The sequence below is a fragment of the Juglans regia genome, chromosome 8 (genome assembly GCF_001411555.2).
Source record: "Juglans regia cultivar Chandler chromosome 8, Walnut 2.0, whole genome shotgun sequence".
Taxonomy (NCBI): domain Eukaryota; kingdom Viridiplantae; phylum Streptophyta; class Magnoliopsida; order Fagales; family Juglandaceae; genus Juglans; species Juglans regia.
The window spans coordinates 7621915-7638379 of NC_049908.1; the positions used below are offsets into that span (position 1 = coordinate 7621915).

General features: G+C 35.8%; 1 protein-coding gene and 1 pseudogene across 1 annotated transcript; both read left to right on the forward strand.

Annotated features, from left to right (window-relative positions):
- Nucleotides 1–1037: 1037 nt before the first annotated feature.
- Nucleotides 1038–2092, forward strand: LOC118349172 (annotated as a pseudogene).
- A 3992-nt stretch (nt 2093–6084) lies between these two features.
- On the forward strand, nt 6085–7363 carry LOC109004292 (protein FAR1-RELATED SEQUENCE 5-like). Its single transcript, XM_035692744.1, has 2 exons — nt 6085–7188; nt 7295–7363. The coding sequence occupies exons 1-2, from the start codon at nt 6085–6087 to the stop codon at nt 7361–7363; spliced, it is 1173 nt and encodes a 390-aa protein (XP_035548637.1).
- Nucleotides 7364–16465: the final 9102 nt, after the last annotated feature.

The following is a 16465-nucleotide window of genomic DNA, read 5'->3' on the forward strand; positions in this document are numbered from 1 at the left end:
GAAATGTATAAAATAGGTTAATATGTGTTTAACTTTTTATATGAGAAATTAAAAAAAATAATAAGTCTCATCAATTATTGATTTGAGATAAATTGAGTTTAACTTAGCAACTAAACATAGTCTAAATGGAAATTTATATATATATATATATTATTTAATAAATACTCAAAATAATTATAATGGTGGAATGACGCTGGGAGTAAACCCCTAACTGGGCTGGGTTTAGTTTTTGGGTGAGAGCGTACAGTTAAGACGCAGCCTGGGCTTGTCACTTGGAACTCTTTCGTTCGGCATGGTCCATTGTTTAGGTTTTATGGGTCGGATCATTGATTCACTAGTATTTACTAATGTTATTTTTCGCCCTGATAGAATTTCTTTCCAAGGAAGGCAGAGGGAAAGAATTCAAAGAACTCGAGCTGCGCAGGAGAGAAGAGAGCCAAACCAAACGTAACAGCGAACAAGCTTCCACTTCCGACAATGCGTAAGAATCTATGCCTATATATTCTCACTTCCTTCAACTCTCCCTTTCAATTCCTTCGAAGTTCAAAATTTCTCTGTCTTTCGTTTCATTTCCATCGTTTTCCCGAATCCGATAGCCCATAGCGGCATAAATTTTGCTTTCACAATATGTACCTTCTTTCGTAGGTTTCATTGTATAGTTTAACAAACACTTGCTATGCGTGCCATGAATTAGGGTTTTCTCAAACTGGTGCTTGGCCGCAAATCTACTACTTCACTTGCAAAATCAGGGGCTTTTCACGTTTTTGGGTCCTTACCCTTTTGTCTGGTACTTGAAATCCGGGAAGATTTTGATGCTTCTGATCTTGATTATTTTGGGGGTTTATTGGAATCAGCACGAGCTCTTTATCGATTGTATTTTGGGTTTTGGTCAAAAGATTTCAGCTACGAGTAAAGGAATTATAACGGTGGATTAATGTGCGCAGAAGGAGCATGGGGTCACAGTGGCTGAGAGATTCGCTTAACGCTGGACGGAGGCAACGTGTGCTTTACAGTGGTGGTTGGGTGGTGAGGAGAGGATGACGGACTTCCAATGTGGTTGTGCTTTACAGTGGTGGTTGGGCTGTGGACTTCCAATGTGGGCAGGAAGAACCACTTGTTCCATTCGACTGTCTCGTGTTAATTCACCCCTATTTGCATTGATAATGCCCGCCACGCTTGACATCATACTACTGTACGCCACTCTCCTCGAGGCCTGCTCCTCTGCCAAAACTCTCCAAAACCTTAAACGCGTTCATTGCCGAACCATTATACTTGGCATTTCCCGCCACGACTTCTTACGGACCAATTTCATCTCCTCCTATGCCTCTTGTGCCCAACTACACCATGCCAACGTGCTCTTTTCCTTCGCCACTCGCCAGCCCACCTTCCTCTTCAACACCCTTATCATGCTTCTCTCTGTTTGTTCTATCATTCCCTATTCATCTCTCGCAAAATGCTCATTGCTGGCAAGTCCATTGACTGCTACACCTTGCCTCCTGTTCTCAAATCTTGTGCTGGATTGTCAGCTATGCGACTTGGCCGCTAGGTACATGGGATAGTATTGGTTAATGGATTCGCCTTAGATACGACGAATTTGAATACATTGATTAACATGTATGCAAAGTGTGGTGATTTGGTCAGTGCGCGTAAGGTGTTCGATGAAATTTTTGTGAGGAACGAGATATCTTGGTCCGCAATGATGGCAGGGTATGGAATGAATGGAATGTTTAATGAGGTATTTGGGTTGTTTGATAGGATGGTGGAGGTAGGAGAGAGGCTGGATGGTGTCACTTTTACAATGCTCCTGACAACAATGTGTAGTCATGGGGGATTGGTAGAAAGGGGGAAGGAGTATTTTGAGATGATAGAAAGGAGGTTTGGAGTGAGACCAGAGCTAGAGCATTATACTTCAATTGTGGATACGTTGGGAAGGGCGGGGCAAGGCGGGGAAGCGGAGAAATTAATTTTAGAAATGGAGGTGGAGCCTGATGAAGCTTTGTGGGGGGCCTTGTTAGGGGCTTGTAGGATTCATGGGAAGGTGGAGGTGGCTGAGAAGGTTTACGAGAAGAGACAAAGTGTTGCATCTATGTGAATCATATAAGTTATTCTTCAACGTGAATTTTGTTAATGTTACTTTTAATCACAGTAACTTATATGTCAAGTTTTTTTTTATTTAATTTATAAAATTGCTAAAAATGTGTCGCATTAGTCATGATAAAATTGACAATACTGCTATGTACTGTCACATTTATGTAGTTGCGGGGCACTAATCTGACGTGGCCGGTTCCATGTTAGCTTAAAAAAATAGAGAAAGAAGAAAGAAGCGAGAAAACACAGAGAGAAGCAATCAGATTCACATTTTGCAGTTCTGAAAGAGGGAGAACTCGCCTGAGACAAGCTCAGTGCTGTCAAATTCGAGGGTGAACTCGGAGAAGGTGAAGAGCTAGAGCCAGTAGAGACCGACTCGAATCCCAACTCATCCCTACTAGCGTGAAGTTGAAGAAGGTGAAGAGCGATCCAGCGTGAACTTGAAAAAGGTGAAGAGCAAGCCAATCGTTAGTTTCCGATTTGACAGTGGAGAGCAAGATTTAGAGGTCAGCGAAGAGGAAGGAAGCCAAGAAGAAGGCAAAATCCTTCTGAATTCCTTTTTGGTAAATATCTCTCACTTCCTTTGTATAGATTTGAACCGACTCTTGGCTTGTCGGGGGAAAAAATTAGGATATACATAAGTAGGATAGTAACTGAACGCTCTTCATCACCTTCTCTGGATCTGAACACGATATTTGGTTTATTACCAGTGCTTTGTATGCATGGGTTATAAGGATCTTGTTTGGTCTCATGGATGTGTTAGTTACGATGAGATTAAGTATCCTCTGCATGCTATAGCTGTTAGCAGGAATGTCGCTGGTATTTGCTTTTAGGTTTTATTTTTATTTGTTAATGGGTGTAAGGGTTTGATGTGGAAGCTAGCTGTATATTTTGCTACAAAATATGGGATTCCTGTTTTTTGGTCATTCTTGATTATTAGCATGTGTTTGAAGTTAGGGGCCGGTATGGGCTTTATACATGGAAAGTGGGGCTCCAGTTTCGGAATGGTTTGCTTGGAGTCCTACATTTTGTGAAGCACAGGTGGTAGAATTACTAATTTTGCAATGAAGTGTGGAATTGGCTACTATATATATTGCATTAGTCTTTAAATATTTAAACTTGATTTGGTTGTGGGTAACCTGCTGTTTGTACTATGATTCCTAGCTTGCTGCATGAGACATGATGAGAAAAAAAGAAATAAATTGTATGCCATCTAACTTGGATGATAAATATCGTTTATCTTAGATGGGTAATTCGTATTTGGCAAAACCTCTCCCAAATGGAGTACATCCATCCCAAATGATCATGGCAAGCCCGTTGTACAATCTAGGTGGTTATTTAGACATTACCAAAATGAACTAAGCATAATGGGATTAAATTTACAAATGGAAGAACAGATCATGAAATGCTGGAAAGAGTAAGCATCATTACTGGTGTATTTGTTTTCTTTGTAATCTTATTATAATTATTATTGGCTCGAACGATAAGATCAAGTCCTCATGCACAGTTGGTAAAGCAGCAGACCGTTCTCTTTGGAAAATAGGTAAGTTTGCAGCTTCCCCTTGAAATTATTGTGGAAATGTATTGACCAAAATGTCTTGATAGCTTATTGTAGTGGTATTGAGCTTCCTCACTCCCTTCATGCCACAACTCCAATCTAGATAATCATTACAAACATCTAATATCTTTTGGTGCCTGCAAAAGATATTAGATGTTTGTTGCAGGAAAAAATTGTTGCAGGAAAAAATTTTGCAGGAAAAGATATAATATCATACTTTGTTGCAGGAAAAAATTGTTTCTGCACTAAACTTAAAATAATCGTCAGGAGAATTAGAGAGCTATTGCCAAATGTGGCTTTTACGCCCCTTTGTAAACGATGAAATTTTGCATCAAGCTTGGAAACTTAGGGCAGGTTTGAGGCACAAGACAAAACATAAAATTCTTATCTCATCTCATCTCATCATTATACCTTTTTCAAATTCTCATACAAAATATAATAAACAATTCAACTTTTTCAAATTTTAATATACTTTTTTCAAATCTCAAAACAATAATAATATTAAAACATAATATTTTAAACTTCAAAATAAAATATAAAATTCTCATCCCACCTCCCAAACCTGCTCTTAGTCCTTGACCATCACAGATTTCTGAGTTTTGAGTGCTGATTTTTTCTTTGACAGATTTGTATTCTCATAGCTGAATTCATTTCACAAAATCGTGCTTTTGTTTTGTTTTGTGTGGTGTTATAAACATATATGTATGTTTTTGTTATAAATGAATATAGATGTATTTTTTGTTTGAGCAAAAGCCTTATTTCAAGTACGCGTGAATGCAGATGCTTGGGAATAGTGAGTTATTTTCTATTTATTTGTATTTTTTGCTTTCTTTTTTGAAGTCAGAACATATTTAAGGCTTCACATATGTGATATTGTTTGCAGAGCTAGTTCTTATTGGGATTGTTTAGATGGGAAAAGGGAAAGAACACGCATCTCCCATAACACCTCCTGTCTCAAATCCATCAATCCAGGTATTGCAATATCGTTTCAAATTCAGTTTTTGTGTTGTATTGATGTGTATTTTTAGTACTTAATATTGGGTTCATTATCATTATTGTTTATATATTAGGACATGCCTAGACCACTTTATTCAGAATTTGCAAACTACATGCATGGTTACTATGGACCAGTGCCACATGCATGGTTACCGCCTTTTGTTCCTCGTCCAAATGTCAACCTATATCCATGAAACAGCCAGGTGATGCGTTGGACTTGCAAATATTGTGCTTTAATTATACAACGAAGATATTGTTTTTTTTTTTCATGTTTATTGTTGCGGCAAATTGTAGCAAAACCTACAATACCCATTACACGCTGGACCTACCCCTCCGATGATGCTCACAGCTAGAGATTCGAGAGAAATTCAATCGTTGTCTAGATCTTCTTTACCACCTTTTGTTCCTCGTCCGGATTCCTACCAATATCCATGGAGGAGCCAGGTGATGTGTTGGACATATAGATATTGTGCTTTAGTTTTTCACAATGAAGTTCTTTGATTCATTTATGTTTTTGTTCATGTTTTTTGCAGCCGAATATTGCATACCCATTTCAATATGCAATTAGCCCTTCGACTGGGCTCAACGCTACAAGCTCAAGACGCGAGAAAGAAATTAAAGAGGCCACACTAGATTCTAGGGAAGTTGAAGTGCTGTCTAGTTCCTCTTTGGGTAATACTGTTGAAACCAAGAATGACAATGGCAAATTCAGGACATATCACATAGTGCATAATGATGGGGGTGATAGCATTGACGAGCCAAAGTCAGGGATGTTGTTTACATCTGTGGAAGAATTAATCGCTTATTATAAGCGATACTCTAAACAATGCGGGTTTGGGGTAATGACAGAAAGGAGTGTCAGAGAAAAGAATGGGAGTGTCAGATATGTCACGCTTGGTTGTGCTCGTGGTGGCAAAGCACGAAATCGGACATCAAATGTCACCAAGCCACGTCCGACAAGAAAGACGGACTGTAAGGCAAAGATAAATGTTATAAAAATAGATGGGATATTGCGGGTGACAACGGTTCACAATACACACAATCACAACCTAAGTCTACAAAAATCAAGGCTCTTTCGATGCAATAGAGAAGTGAGCGAGTCACGACACCTACGACTCGAGAAAGGCGATGCTAGAGCTCTTTGTGAGTATTTTGCTATGATGCAATACAAGAGTGGTGGCTTTTTTACTCTAATGGATTTTGATGATGACTCTAGGTTAATGAATGTTTTCTGGGCTGATGCACGAAGTAGGGCAGCCTACAAACATTTTGGTGATGTCATAACATTTGACACCTCATATTTGAAAAATAGATATGGGATGCCTTTTGTACCGTTTGTGGGTGTAAACCACCATGGCCAGTCAATCCTTTTAGGAGTAGGTTTGATTTCTAGTGAAGATACAGAAACATTTACATAGTTATTTGAGACTTGGTTGAATTGTATGGATGGTAAAGTTCCAAAGGCTATTATCACAGATCAAAATAGAGCAATAAAAAATGCGATTGCTATTGTTTTTCCAGATAGCCGACATAGATTTTGCTTGTGGCACATATTGAAAAATGTATCTGAGAAGCTTGGTTCCCATAGTGCATACAATACTGGGTTGAAAAGTCAGTTGCTAAAGTGTGTATATGACTCTCAAACTATTGAAGAGTTTGAGAGTTGTTGGGACGTGTTAATTACCACGTACAACTTGCATGAGAATGCCTGGTTACAAAGTTTATACATTGAGCATAGGTATTGGGCACCGGTATTCCTGAAAGATTTCTTTTGGGCTGGAATGAGTACTACCCAACAAAGCGAGAGCGTGAATTCTTTCTTCGACGGGTTTGTCCATGCTAGGACAAACCTAAAAGAGTTTGTTGATCAGTTCGACAATGCTTTGAGGAAGAAGATTGAGAATGAGAATGAGGCGGACTTTCACTCATTAAACGTCATAATTCCCTGCATTTCTGTTATGCCATTTGAAAAGAGATTTCAAGAGTTGTACACGAACTCTAAATTTAGAGAAGTTCAACAAGAAATAATAGGGATAATCAATTGTTTTCCAGTTCTACAACAAAATGATGGTGTAATTGCAACATATCTGGTAGAAGATGAAGTGCGTGTTGATTATTTCATCAAAGAGGTTACGTACTTTAATGAGGCCGAGTGCGAAGCAAAATGTTCCTGTGGATTGTTTGAGATGAGAGGGATATTGTGTAGACATATTCTAGCCATTTTCAAAATTAGCCGAGTACGTTCATTGCCAGAGAAGTACATATTGGATCGATGGAGGAAGGATATAAAAAGGAGATACACTCTTATCCGAAGTGGTTATGATGTAGCTGATCAGAGGCCAGAAGCTCGCAGATATTCACGTCTATTAAATATATGTTACGACGTGATAACAAATGCAGCGTCATGCGATGAGTATACTGAGGATATGGTTGAGAAGTTATATGCAATGAACGATGTCTATCGCACTAACAAGCCTCCTCACCGAACGGGTTCCAATGTTGGAGTGACAACAGTCGATACAACTATAACTGGAAGTTCAAAGAAAGTACTCATTTTTAACTATGTCATGCTGTATAATTTACTTTGTTGGACTTGGCATGATGTTATTTAACGTTTTTATCTGTTAAACATATATTTTATTATGTTCACAGATGCAACTTGGGGTAGATGGAACACAGTTGGAGAGCATGGATGAGACACAGCCGGAGTGCTTATTGTAGAAGTGAGTAATTATGATATTTTGTAAATAAAAAGTAGTTGTTTGATGAAGGAAAGAAAATCTTAGTGATCTTATAGAAAGGAAACAAAAAAAAAAAAAAAACATATGATAGAATATATGTTTTTTTAACAGCTGCTCAAAATATTTTTCAAATGGACTGGGTTAGTATTTTCTTCTATTACGTTCACACATGCAAGCTTCAGTAATTTTTTGTCAGTATGTTTTTTAACATTCATAGATGCAAGCTTCAGTATTTTTTGTATGGTAGTTACTTTTTCTTTATATTACGATCATGGATGAAAATTGTGAAAATGCCACATGATTCTTCTTTATTATATTTTCTACTGTTATGCTAAATTTGCCATTGTCTTTTTTAAAGAATTTTTGTGAGCTGTGGAACTTAAATCTATCTTAGTTTTGTCAACCCTTCAGGAACTTAATCGACTTATGAAAAAATACCTTCAGGAACTTAAATATGTTTAAACCATTAGGGATTTTGTATGATATTGGAGAATCTGAATCCGTTTATGGTTCAATTCATTTAAGCATTTATATATATATATATATATATATATATATATTGATCTAGAAGGCATTTATATTTAGATAGCTTCTATTTTCCAATTTTCAGGCAACACGTGTTGCACACAGTGGTATATTAGAGCGGATGGGGAAGCACAACCTCGTGGTGGTAAAATGGGGATTTATTCGAGCTACAAGTGTGTTGGGAGAAGTTGTTGCAAATGCCGAGAACTTTATTTTGTTGAAAAGTTAAAAGGAAAATAGCATCTGGATGGAACACTTTATTTTGTTTTGTTCTTACATGTTGCAGCTCATTTGTTACACATCGAGAATCATCCATTTTCCAATGACCCAGATCGGGTGATCTCACACGGGTGAAACTTTGGTTCTCTAGGTAGAGTGGGATGCTTCATTGACCATAAACATACAAAACCAAGAAGATGAGACATATCCCATATATATTGAAGGTTACAAGGGAAGAAACAAGGATTTTTAATAGCTTCTTGAGGCCTGAAAATTCTATTTAGCAGTCTGACTCAATTAATCGAATACAAGTGACTCCGAATGGAAATGTTCAGAAAAGAAGATATTTCTCCCATCATGGTTGTGATACTTGACAAACCATATTTTGTAAAGACTCTGCACCAGGATGAACAGATTTCCAATAACATATGCCTCTACGGCTGCGAATTATGAGCTATATTGACTCGAGTCCTCTTTACTATCTGAAAGTTGCATCCGGCTGGTAAAGATGATCATAGCTCATATCGTAGCAACTATAGCCTTGGTTGAGCGTTGCTACGATACGAGCTTACATTGAATGACTTGGCCATCATGTTGAGAGGTCCTTTATTATAGTTGCTGTCTGTTTTTTTCTTTTGTTTAATTAATGTGGATGTGGTTTTTCTACTACCGTATTCACCTGTGTGAATTATGATTAGGACGTTCTTTTCTGTGTACAAAGAAATATATTGGAATATTTATGAAGGGCGTGATAACGTCAGATTATAACGTGTTGTGAGGAATTTTGTTTAAATGCAAGAAAGATCAAAACACACAATATTGTTGAAACTTTGGGAATTTCACTAAATAGTAACACCAAGCCAAACAAGTGACCGACTGGTTGGTCAAGATTATATACATACGATATACAAGTACCCTTTAATTGGGACCAAGTGTCCATTAATTGGGGCTTCACTTTTATCATATTAAGTACAGTGAAATTAATATGAAAACACTCCAATACACACGAAGTAGTGTGCATGAATGCTACATGCCCGTTTCTTGCCTTCGAATATCAACTTGATTGTTGTGGAGTCCCAATTTACTCTTCCCAATCTCTTCATCTCTCTTTTAGATTTTCACCATTCTTTAACAATTTAATTTCTCTCTGTTTTCACTATTATCTGCCCATTTAAAATAGTTGTAATATGTTAATCTCCGATGATTGTTTCTACCTCTGTATTATATTTTGGACATCCAAATAAGGGTCAGCTCGAATTTTTTTGGAGTATTTGATGTTGTAAGTGGAGTTTTAAAACCGCAAATGCACATTGGGTCATTCCTCAAAGACGCTTAACAAAAGATGATGAAAAAAAATGCTGATGACATTCTAAATCTATCACAAGGAATTATAACGACTTCACCAGAAAAAATAATAAACAGTTCATAAAGAAATTCACTTAATAAGCAGTTTATTTAATAAGGAGTTTAAGTAATTCTAATTCACTATACAACAGTTCACAAAATCATAAGACAAAAGAGCAGAGCAGTCCATACAACAGTTCACGAAGTTACCAAAGATTCATTATTACAATGACTCACTCAAATTTGATAAGAAAGTTCTAAAGGAAAGCAAATAGTTGTGAATCTTTAGATTCTAATCTGACCAATCATAAAACTCCTTGACTTAGTTAAGATGATCATTTTCATTTAGGTTGCATTTGGATGTTGAGTTGAGTTAAGCTGAGCTGAATTCTTTGTGAATAATAGTGAGTTGAGTAGGTAGAGTAAGTTATGTGGAGCTCATCTAAAATGAGTTTAGATGAGTTTGAATGTTAAGATGAGTTTAGTACTATTTATAGGAAATTGAAAAAAGTTGTAGGTCGCATGTATAAAGATATGTTGAGTTGAAAAAGGTTGTGGGTCCCACGTGTAAGGAGGTTTTGAGTTGAGATGAGTTTAGTAATTTAAACGTTGAATATTTAGATGTTAAACTCAGTTTAAAATTAGACTGAACTGAGTTGATCTCAGTTGAGTCTTCCAACCAAACGGGACCTTAGTTTAGACTAAGAAACCATACCCCATAAAAAAAAATACTTTCTAACCTTCCAAGCTGTTCAGAAAGAACGCTAAAAGCCCATTGCAGCAAACCAAACTTCTCCAAAAGTTATGGGTGAGAACAAATTGTCAAATCAAACAAAGCCCTAAATCACTCATTCAAAACACAAAATTAGCATCAAAGTTGAAATCTTTCACATTTTATTCTCAGGATTTCCTCAAAACCTAAATGGAGGGTTTAAAGAACAGAGCCAAGAAAACACTACAAAGGAAAAAAAAAAGGAAAACCCAAATGATGCAAGCATTTTTTAGACAAGAATATTGAATTTTGCAGGATATAGTAGGAACATTGTCCTCAATGTGAAAATTATATGCTTAAAATAGTATATTTTGCAGGATATAGTAGGAACATGAGAATTCAGAATGATAGAGGTGGGCGAGGAGCGAACTACCTGAACAAGCTGATTATTGACAAACTATATCCTGCAAAATATTAGCTAAAATGAACAAAGAAAAAAAAAATTAGGTACTAAAATAAAGATCAATTGAAAATGAAAAGGGATAAAAAAAAATGAAAATTCTTTTTTTGTTTTGTTTTTTTAATGCACTAATCTATACCAAAATTGCAGATTAATCCTGATAAGCAGGATCTTCTAGTGGCACTTTTTCAACTTCTGGCTTCTCAATTTCTAAAAATGGTTTCAAGCGTTGCATTAACTTCAAAAATACCACTATTTCTAGAATTTTCAATTTCAAATGCCCCCATTTGGATACAATGTGCACTATTAATGTATGAGTCCCTCTGAATCATAGTTTTCTTGGGAAAGGATGTGAATGAGAATTACCAAGGACTTCTTGATCGGGTTCAAATGGTTTTCTCAATATGTTTCGATCATGAACTATTTTCATTTAGAGTAATTCTACATACAACTGTGAAATGCGTAAACGCTGCAGAATCGCTTTGAAAAAGAGTAGGGTTCACTATTAAAAAATTAATTTTTTTTATGTGGGTCCCATGTTTTATTCACTTTTTTTAAAGTGATTACGTGGTGGTTGCATAATTCACGATTGCAAATATATTTTCTCTTTCATTTATTCTTTATATGATTTCTTAAAATCAAAATTGCACCCAAAATGAGTACAGTAAGCTTCTAGAGAGTTCTCACAACTTGCTTGTACCAAAGTGTCCAGCACAAAACTCTCAATCATATTAATGTCACAGATATCTTCATCATCAGATATTTGCTTGCTTATGTGAAAAATATTAAGCTCAACAGTTGTGTTTTCAACAGAGATTTTCATCACACCACTTCGGCAATTAATTAAAGCATTAGATTTGGCTAAGAAATGACTTTCCAAAATAACATGGATTTGTGTACTAATATTTTGAGTGAGCTCGGTGTCTAATAACACAAAATCCATTGGAAAATAGAATGAGTCTGCTTTGCTCAAGACATCCTCAACAATATCTTTGCAAATCTTAATGAACTTATTAGCTAACTAAAGTGTTATTTGAATAGGTTTTAGCTCCCTAATCCTAACTGCAATATACAGATTATGGTAGTAGCTTCCCAATGGCTAGATATTTACTTTGAATGACAGAACTAGTTTGTTCAGTCAAAAATGTATTTTTTGAAACACTAGTTTTTCTTTTCACTATAACAAGATCCTTAAGAAACTTTGTATAAGTAGGTATTTGTTGAATTTCATTAAGGAATGATATATTAATTTGTATTTTCTTAAACACGTCTAAAACATCATCAAAATTAACATTTTTTTTAGGATTTGCCAACCTTTGAGGAAATGGGGCTCTAGAAACAAGTTTCTTAACAAGCTTAGAAGGACTAGAATCATGAACTTTGATGGACGTTGGGTTGATATTATTTTACTCTGTGGAGCCCCAACTCCTCATCTCTTGGTATTTTAACTTGATTGTCAATTTGCTTACCCGACCTAAATGTGGTAATGGTCTAAATATGCTCATGTCCATGAGTCGAACTTGATGCATTATTAAGGGAATATTGCCCTTTCGGATTGAATGTAGGCTGACTTGGGAATTTTCCTTTCTCCCTCTCACCAACTTGGGTTGCCAACTGGCCAATTTGATTATCTAATTTTGAAATTCCTTGAGAATACATCTCAATGGAATTTTTCATCTCCTGAATGGCCTGATAGTTGATTGCATGAATGGCTTAAGATACTCCTCTAAGTATGATTGTTGCTGTGATGCTACCACAAATGATGGAGTAGATTGAGGAACAAAAGGATAAATTGGGTTAGGTGGTCGGAATTGACTTTGTTGCTGCATCTTAGTCCACCTAAATTCATTGGTAGTTGATTTTGTCTCAAGGAAAGATTAGGATGACTCTGCTAATTATGATTGAATGTCTTTGGAGAAGGATTAGCAAATGTCTTCTCAAACTTATTCAGTACATCTCCTTACTCAGCATAGCACTCTAAGTAGGTCTGTGTGAAAGGACAAAGAACAGAAAGAACATTCTTCTCTTGAAATTGACTAACATAATTCATGGTTTTACTTAAAGTCAAAGCTTCTACCATATGAGTGAGATTGTCTAATCTAACTTTAATATCATGATTTTCACTTATTTCATACAAACCTCATTTCTTAATTGTCTAGGATGATCTCTCTCTATGATTAGAAAAATCCCATTGATATGAGTTTTTTGATAAGTTTTCAAGAAATTTATACGCATCATCATCCGTTAAACTAAAAAATCCACCACCATTAGTCAATTCAATCATGTTACAATTTGTCTGAGTTAAACTATTATAAAAATATTGCAATAATCTCCATGTCTCAAAACTATGGTGGGGACACTTTGGAATTAGGTCTTTAAATCTTTTCCAACTCTCTTTTCTTGATAAAAATAAGCAATCTCTCTTCTCAAAGTATTGATTTTTGAAATTGAAAAAAAAACTTAGAGAGAAATTTTGTGATAAGAATATCCTAAGAAGTGATAGATTTAGAAGACAGAGAGTTAAGCCAAGCCCTTGCCTTTTCCTTTTAAGAGAAATGAAACAAGCATAATCGAACTGACTCATTAGTGAAGTTTTAAAACCTAAAGGTAGCACAAATTTCAAGAAAATCCTTTACATGCATGTTATGATCTTATCTGTCAAAATCATGAAAGGTAGGAAGTAGTTGAATTATTTGTGATTTCAACTCAAAGTGTACCGCAGTAGTTGCAGTCAACACTATATAACATGATGAAAGATTAGTGGTAATAGGTGAAAACAACATCCTAAGAGTTTTTACGTCTTCAAAGCTTTCCCCCTGTTGTAGACAAAGAATAAAAATCTAGACTAGTAAGATGATGTATAATTTTTTATTTTTTTTTATAATTGAATTTTTTGAATTATTTAAAAAAAAAACACTAGCTACAACTAGTAGAAGAATAAATTTATTTAATATTTAATATGTTTTCCTAACCAAGTCTCCGGCAACATCGCCAAAAGCTTGTTAGGAAATTTTAAGTATACTCACAAGAACATGAACCATACCGAAGTATAGTTTAGCAAGATTGGGATCGAACTCACGTAAACTTATAAAAGAGAAATACTTTTGAAGTGCTTGGGCCCACGTTTTTATTCCTTTGCATCTTCTACTTTTTTTCTTTTCATTATCTTCATTCTTCACATCTACTTTTATACGTCCAATGTGCAGCCCTTTTTTTTTCTTTTTTTTTTCTTTTTTCTCTTCCTTTTACATTCACGTCCAAAGCTTATTTTTAACTATTTATGTAAGGAAAATTAAATATTACAATCTAATAAAAATATAAAGACTAACATTACATAGTTGTAATAATGCTTTATTTAAAATATGAAAGTTATGTACGATTTGGTTATTATTAGGGACTAAATAGAAACGACACTGACCGTAGGGAAATTGTTGCTGGTGTAGGAGATGAGCATAGAAGTCTTGCCAATGGCACCGTCGCCTACTGTGACACACTTTACCACCGCACGAGGCTGAGGCATATAGTGGTGCGACGATCTCGGTTTAGGAACACGAAATGCAGAGAGGTGAACCACTGGGCTTAGGACTAGGTTTAGTTATACTTCAAGGATCGAAATGCAGAGGTGAAGCATGAGCTAGAGTAAAGCATGATCAAAATGGTGTGTTTTCATTTTGAGGTGAAATGCACTGTTTGGTTAATTCCATTCCCTCTCCTGCCCATGTTTCTCTTCCCTCTACCGCCCAAAACTCCCATAAGCTCCTGATGCGTTTGAACCCCAATATGTGAAACCAACCGTTTCATTTATTTGAGATTGTGGGCCATGTAAACTAGTGCGTGAAGACTGTACATTCGACAGCTGCATATAGAGTTTTTCTAAAACAAATAATAAACAATACTATTGAGTAATAAATAATACTATTACTCAATGAAGGAGAACTTAATATATATATATATATATATATATTGTCTTTGAGCTAAAAGTTCTCATTTTAAATAGTGGATGAAAGTGAACTGAGAGTGTGGCATGTGAAGATATATCTTAGCAAAAGATGTTTGGAGGCAATGCCAAAAAAAATTACAAAAGAGCATAACATAAAGGAGACATTCATGAAAACTCTAGAAACCATGTTTGGGATATAATTTGGAAATGAAGAAATTGAAGAGATAACAATGGTTACTCGAAGAATCTGGAAGAGAATGAATGACTTTGTGTTTAGTGCAAAATTCACACATCCAAGTTCCTTGGTGTAGCAAAAAAAAAAAAAGACCCGGCTTGATCTCAAATCTTTGGATGACAATAATTCTACAAATGATGCAATATCCACAAGACACAACCGTTGTTGCGAGGCTCCTCCAAAGGAAGTACTCAAGATCAATTGAGATGCAGCAATTGATAAAATTCAATGTAAGGTTTAAATTGAGGTAATAGTGCGTGATTGAGAGATGAGAGGCCGTTTGTGAACAATGAGAATGAAAAGAGACTTATATTCTGATCCACTCTTGGTAGAGACTTTTTGTGTTCTTGCAATTTTTGGTACTCAGTTGGGATTAAGGAAAGTAATTCTAGAGGGTGATGCTCTACAAGTGGTTCAAGCTATCAAAAACTTTGAAGTTCCACAGAACATCACATGGATGTTAATCATTGATATCAAACAAATGCTTACAAAATCTTATCATTGGTCAGCTCAATACATCAATAGAGAGGCGAATATATTGTGGCTCATGTACTAGCAATAAATGATCTAGGAATATCAGATGTTGTTGATATGGAGGAAAGCCATTCTTGTATTGAAGCATTGTCATAAAGGAGTTTTATCAATAAAATTGGATATGATTTAAAAAAAAAAGAGTGGCATGTAACAATTAACATTACTCTCAAATCATTTCCATTTCAATTTATTTCTTCCAATTCTACTATTTTGAGAGAAAAAAAAAAAGTTACCTAAAATTTTAATTTCATAATTAGGTATTGTGTGAGAAAATGTATAGATAATGAAAATGAAAAGAGCTATACTCATGACTCATGAGTTGGCGGATAAATAATAAATATATATTTTTTATTTAGGGTGAGAATAAAAGAGTTTATAAATAAACTTTCTTTTAATAAAGAAATTCTTATTCCCGATTGATTCTTTTTCTAAACCTTATTGGAGTAGATTTTATTGGACCGTGGATTCGTGTCCGTGTTCCATCCAACCTGGAGGGGGTAGATTTGTTGCACACCAGGCTGGGCCGACCCACCTTGAGAAGGCCCAATGATCAAAATATAACTAGTCTAGCAAATGGTAAAAGAGAAGAAGGTTTAAGTGAAAAGAAGATCAATGTGGGAAGATAGGACAACATGCACGCCGACATGTCTCTGTCAAAATAATCTATAGGAGAGTCACGCCGCATATAAATGACTAGATACGATCATAGACGGGAGATCTCAACGGGAGGCTCTGTTCCTAACAAAATGCCCAGACAACGCGAAAAGAGGATCAATGTGCGAAGATAGGACATCAACCGCATTAAATGACTAGATACTGTCATAGACAGGAGATCCTGATGGGAGGCTCTGTCCCTAATAGAATACCCAGAAAAATGTTGCACTTCACCTTCTGTCACATGAGACATGACCCGAGGAAGCCACGCTGCATTTAATGTGACAATATGGTTACAGTACAGTTTAGACACCCCAACATAAAGAAAATAGAGGTCCTACCTGAGAAATGAGGTATATAAGCCTAGACACATATAAGATTCAACCCATTCAAGAGATTTTAGAGGACTAACTCTCTCTAAAAAAATAGAACTAATTTAAATATCGAAGATAACACCCA

What these genes read in the sequence shown, in the direction of transcription:
- LOC109004292 (XM_035692744.1), top strand. Translation starts at nt 6,085, where the DNA reads ATGGATGGTAAAGTTCCAAAGGCTATTATCACAGATCAAAATAGAGCA. An exon ending in TAACTGGAAGTTCAAAGAAA is followed by an intron (nt 7,189 to 7,294) that starts GTACTCATTTTT and finishes TTATGTTCACAG; the next exon opens with ATGCAACTTGGGGTAGATGG.